Source organism: Oratosquilla oratoria, chromosome 13 (genome assembly GCF_046742065.1).
Source record: "Oratosquilla oratoria isolate Oo_2021 chromosome 13, ASM4674206v1, whole genome shotgun sequence".
In the NCBI taxonomy this organism is placed as follows: domain Eukaryota; kingdom Metazoa; phylum Arthropoda; class Malacostraca; order Stomatopoda; family Squillidae; genus Oratosquilla; species Oratosquilla oratoria.
In genome coordinates, this window is record NC_134789.1 from 61,908,804 (window position 1) to 61,914,803 (window position 6,000).

The 6,000-nt window shown below is 41.5% G+C and overlaps 1 protein-coding gene across 6 annotated transcripts in view; it reads left to right on the top strand.

The window, feature by feature from the left end:
- LOC143032461 (membrane-associated guanylate kinase, WW and PDZ domain-containing protein 1-like) overlaps positions 1 to 5,736 on the top strand; it is a 42,975-nt gene extending 37,239 nt beyond the window's left edge. For all 6 annotated transcript variants that reach the window (XM_076197282.1, XM_076197281.1, XM_076197280.1 and 3 more), the window contains one exon: positions 4,287 to 5,736. In XM_076197282.1, coding sequence (XP_076053397.1) covers positions 4,287 to 4,690 — 404 coding nt within the window. In that variant the 3' untranslated portion in view covers positions 4,691 to 5,736. The remainder of the gene's footprint in view (positions 1 to 4,286) is intronic.
- Positions 5,737 to 6,000: the final 264 nt, after the last annotated feature.

The window sequence follows — 6,000 nt, forward strand, 5'->3', positions numbered from 1 at the left end:
ATGATGAGAGCAAGTAAGGCACCTAGGTTGAATGGGTGTCATGCGGAATGTCTTAAAAGAGGGGCACAGTAATGGTGGACTGGCTGGTAAGGTTATTTAACGTTTGTTTAAAAGAGGGTAGAGTACTGGAGGAGTGCCTGTATTGTTCCACTTCACAAGGGAAAGGGGTACAAGTGTGACAGTAGTAGTTTCAGAGGGATCAGTTTGTTGAGTGTAGTTGGAAAAGGCTTATGGGAGGGTTTTGATTAAGAGGATTAGGAGAGGAATAGAGGGAGATTTGTGAGGAACAGTGTGGGTTTAGGACAGGTAGGGGTTGTGTGGATCAGATTTTTGTGTAAAAGCAGATATGCGAGAAAGCTTTAAGAAAAGGTAAGGATGTTTTTGGGCCTTTATGGATTTGGAAAATGCTTATGACAGGGTAGACAGGAAGGCACTGTGGGAGGTATTGCAGATATATGGGATAAGAGGAAAGCTGTTAAGGGCAGTGAAGAGTTTCTATGAGAATAGTAGAGCCTGTATTAGAATCATAAATGGAGAGAGTGAATGGTTTGAGGTAAAGGTGGGACTTTGCCAGGGATGTGTTATGTCACCTTGATTGTTCAATTTATACATTGATGGAGTGGTGCATGAGTTAATGGGTTGGGGATTGGAGATGGTTCAAGAAAATGGAGAAAAGGGAAAGATAAGCCAGTTGTTGTTTGCTGATGACACTGTGCTTATGGCAGGATCAGAGGAGGGATGGAAGTTAGTGACAGAGTTTGGGGAAGTGTGCAAAAGAAGGAGATTGTATGAAGGAGTGATTGTGCTGATAGCACTGTATGGGTCAGAACCATGGAACATAAATGAGGAAGAATTTGAATGTGGTACAGATGAGGTGCCTGAGAAGTATGATAAGGGTTACTAGGCTGGTTAGAGTGAGAAACGATGAGGTGAGGAGGAGAGCAGGAGTGGAAATGAAGTTGGGAGATAGGGTCTATGAAAGAGTATTGGGATGGTTTTGATACAGAGAATGAGTGAAGAAAGATTAGTAAAAGAAGTATGGAAGGCAGATGTGGAAGGAGTGAACATGAGGGGGCGACCAAGGATGAGATGGATGGGGTAAAAGGGGCAATAGGAAAGAGGGGAATGTCTATTGAGGAAGGAAGGGAAGACCGAAGAAAGGGGTGAGTGGAGAATGGTTGTCTATGGATGATGCTATGATGCATGGAAGGGAGTGGGGTGGGGGAGTGTATGTGAATGATATTTTGATGCATCCCTGTCCTTTTTCTGCATGAGGAGAAGGGGGGGGGTCACTGATTGAAGCAGCCTTGCTGTGGATATGCTGTGTCTTGGTACATTGTTTCTGACCCAGGGCAGTGGGCGAGATGCAGGGATGACCCATCATCCAGGAGGAGCCAAGAAAAGAGGAAGAGAGAGTTGGTGAATGGGAGTGGAGTATGTGGCGATGAAAAGAGTGGGTGTGGATTTATGCCTTTGACTTTGATTACCTCTCTTGTAAAGGGGAAAAGGCTGTTGAAATATGTATGTGTGTGTGTACATGCATATACCAATGGCTTTTTCCCCATTACAAGGAAGATGGCTGAAGAGGAGATTGTATGAAGATCCACTCCCACCCATTTCATTGCCACATACTCCACTCCCATTCACCCCCCTCCCTTACTCTTATCTTGGCTCCTCTTGGGTGATGGGTCATCCCTGCATCTTGCTCACTGCCCTGGGTCAGAATCAGTGCAGCTAGACACTGCACAACCACAGCAAGGCCGCTTCATTTAATCAGCGACCCCCTTCTCTGTCCCCTCCTGCAGAAAAAGAGAAGACAGGGAGAAATCCCTTCAGGCTGTGTCAAATTATTCACACATACTCCCTCACCCCCCATCCCCCACCCATTCCCTTCCACGCATCACAGCATCATCTATACACAATCATTCTCCTCTCACCACTATCTTCTGCCTTCTCCCTTTCTTCCTCAACAGACATTCCCCTCTTTTCCAATGCCCCTTTTACCCCATCATCCATCCATCTCATTCTTTGTTGCCCCCTCATGTTCACGCACCTCATCTCAAACACATTCAAACTCTTTCTCTCTTATGTTCCATGTTTTTGTCCCATACAGTGCTACTGGCACAATCACTCCTTCATACAATCTCCTCTTAGCATCCATTCCCAAATGTCTATTTCCCATTACATTTTTTAATCCCCCAAGGCATTAACTTGGCTCTCTCAATCTACATTCTACCTCCACCTCCACGACCCCCTTCCTTGCCACATTTGCACCCAAGTATCAGAAACTATCCACTTCCTCCAATCTCACTCCCTTAATACTTACTTCCAGTTTGCTGCCACATTCTCCCCTTGTACATCTCATCACCTTACTTTTACCCACATTTATCTTTCAACTTCCTTCTTTCACACAGTTTCCCAAACTCTGTCACTAACTTCCTTAATCCCTCCTCTAATCCTGTCAAAAAAAGTGTTGTTAGCCAACAACAACTGGCTTATTTTCCACTTTACACTATTTTCTTTAACCCTCTCCAATCCCCAACCCATTACCCTTGTATTTACCTCATGCACCACCCTATCCATGTATTAATTGAACAACCAAGGTGACATGACACATTCCTGGCAAAGTCCCAATTTTACCTCAAGCCATTCACTCTCTCCATTTCTAACAGGTTCTACTACTCTCATAGAAACTCTTCTGCTTTTAACAGCTTTCCTCCTATCACTTATATCTGAAATACCTCCCACAGTGCCTTCTTGTCTACCCTGTCATAAGCATTTTCCAAAGCCATAAGGGCCCAAAAAATATCCTTACCTTTTCCTAAAGCTTTCTCACATATCTACTTTAACACAATCTGATCCACACAACCCCTACTTGCCCTAAACCCACACTGTTCCTCACCAACTACTCCCTCTATTCCTCTCCTAATCCTTTCAATCAAAGTCCTCCCATAAGCCTTCCCAACTACACTCAAAAAACTGATCCCTCTGAAACTACTACACACTCACACTTGTCCCCCTTTCTCTTGTAAGTGGAACTATACAAGCACGCCTCCCGTCCTCCGGTACTCTACCCTCTTTTTAAACAAATTATAACCTCACCATCACTACTTTTTTTTAAGACATTCTGCATGACAACCATCCTAGTGGGTATTAAGGGAGGGAAAGTGATAGCTTTAAATACTTGGGTGAGAATGTGATGGGAAAAAGAAGAGTGGTGGTGGAAGTAGAATGTAGATTGAGAGAAGCACCACCTTGGGGGATTAAAAAGTGTAATGAGAAATAGACATTTGGGAAGGGATGCTAAGAGGAGATTGCACTGTGTGGGATAGAACATGGAACATAAAAGAGGAAAAGTTTAAATGTGTTTGAGATGAAATGCATGAGAAGTATGGTAGGGGTTACTAAAGCTGGATGGAGTGAATAACAAGGTGAGGTGGATAGCAGGAGTGGAAAGGGAGTTGGGAGATAGGGTTGATGAAATAGAATGGGAATGGTTTGGACACATGAAAGAATGAGTGAAGAAAGATTAGTAAAAGAGGTATGGAAGGCAAAGGGGGAAAGAGTGAACATGAGGGGGCAACCAAGGATGAGATGGATGGATGGGGTAAAAGGGCATTAGGAAAGAGGGTAATGCCCTTTTTACCCCATCCATCCATCTCATCCTTGGTTGCCCCCTTATACTCCTTCCACACCTTTTACTAATCTGTCTTCATTCTTTCCATGTGTCCAAACTATCCCAATACTTATCAACCCTATCTCCAACTCCCTTTCCATCCCCCTTCTCCTCCTCATTTCTCACCTTACCAAACTAGTAAACCCTACCATACTTCTCAGGCAATACATCTCAAACACATTTAAACTCTTATATTCCATGTTTCTGCCCCATACAGTGGTGTTGGCGCAATCACTCCTTCATACAATCTCTTCATCTATTACCAAGTGTATTTCTCATTACACTTTTTAACCCCCCAAAGGCATTTACGTCTTCTCTCAATCTGATTGAAATAAAGAAGAAAACCTACTATACACTAGATAGCCTTCCTCATGAAAGAGAAGTAAATGTAATGAAATTATCATATAATTCAATAAAAAAAAATTTAGTAAAAAAGAAAGTAGGGTATTTCCAAGATATGTGTATACATCTTTTAGATTATTCTGTACTTTTCTTTTTTATCTATAGAACATAATGTATTAATTTTTTTCTTTACATCCTAAAAACAATATTTGGAATATTTTCAAGGCCAGAGATATATCGAATGACTAATCACTTACGTTCTTTACAGAATCTCTGAACCCAACGAGTCTTGGTTCGCCAGTGGGCCCTCCCCCACCTGGAACCAACATCCGCTCAACATCATCACTGCCACATCCTTCACCAAATTCATCTTATCCACCACCACCGGGTCCTCCATACAATCCCCCATATCATCCCCCACCTTCAACATCGTCTCCTATGTACCCACCTCCATATAATGGGCTAAACAGTCGGGTCATGCAACAGCAGCAACAGCAACAACAACAGCAACAGCAGCAACAACAACAGCAGCCGCCACCACCGCATCCTTCCCAAGTAGCTTCCTATCCACCTCCGCTTACTCCCAATGGGCCCTTAGGTCAATCATCTCCTCGTGTCATGGCAGGTGACAATGTTTATTGGAGCCGCTATGGCCAGCACCGACCTATGTAAACTATTCCTCCTTTTTCCTGTACACTGTCCCTTAATTTCTTGACCACAGAAGAGTCGAGTAAAAAGGGACTGGTGTGACAGGTGTTTGTTAGTGTAGTGAAGTTGACCCATGACCCTGGCCACCTCTTGCTACATTTTACATCCTCTTGACCTTACTGAATGTTTTCTTTTGCAAAATGCTCAGCGTGAGGTGCAGAGGTAATTTCTTTTAAAATCTATGCCATTGTGTGAGACAATGAATTGCTGTAATTTGTATGTAAACCATTTTATAAAAGGACCAAAATCTGTGATGTTTACAATTCTACTATCCAGGCCATAGATATTTTCAGTGTTCATTCTATGTGTAAAGCTGCCTAAAATTTTTATTCTTGTGCTCAATATTTAGTTTTATATATAGATGTTTTATTCTATCCAAAAGGTATGTGGTCCAGATCTACTATGTAGGTTAGACAAAAAATCCTCACCTTAGAATTAAACTTACACCTGCTGACTTGTTAATTTCTTTATCATTAGTTTTATCATTACCCTCCACATATTGCTTGTTTGTGTTAGCAGTCGTGGCAAGGGTAAAACAACTACACTTTCCCGCCAAATGCATCTGTCAATATTTCCTGACTGAATTCAAGTCTTGTCATACCTCATTGTTTATTCTGTAACACTTTCAGTGTTGCATTATAAATTATACTGATAACTTGCAAGGCTTATTTACATTCAAGGCAATGTATTCCTGGTCTCATTTTCTACCTTTCCCACATCCATTGTACACATCCTTGATTCTAAGGTAAGGAAAAGCTGGACCCATGGCGCGGTGGTGTGCTGCTGAGCCCAAGTGTGCCAAGGACGCTGTGCCTTCATTGCGGCCTTGTCTTCATCATCTGCATTGCTCTGCTCGAAGGAACCCATTGCAGATCAAAATAAAAATGGCCTTAATATGTAGAAGACAATTACCAGAGTAATGTATGTAATTTTGTTAATTTTTACTGTCATACTTTTTCGTGACAGTTACCTTGTACTATATATATATTGTTAATAAAAATTCAGACAATTGGATTTTTTTTTTCCAATTACACCTGATAACCATCTTAATTTTGATAATTTTTTATTCACTTTTAAGATGGTATATTATCTGCCCATCAAAATTAAAATGCATTAGTTTCTCTTTCCCTTTTCTTTTTTGTGTATAGCATGGTTTCTGGAAACTGTCTTAACAGGCCTAACAATTAAATCAAGTCATTCAACCATACATTTCAACTCATCGTATTGTCACTTTTCTTTTTAAAATGAACAAATTAGGTTGATCAAAAGTTAAC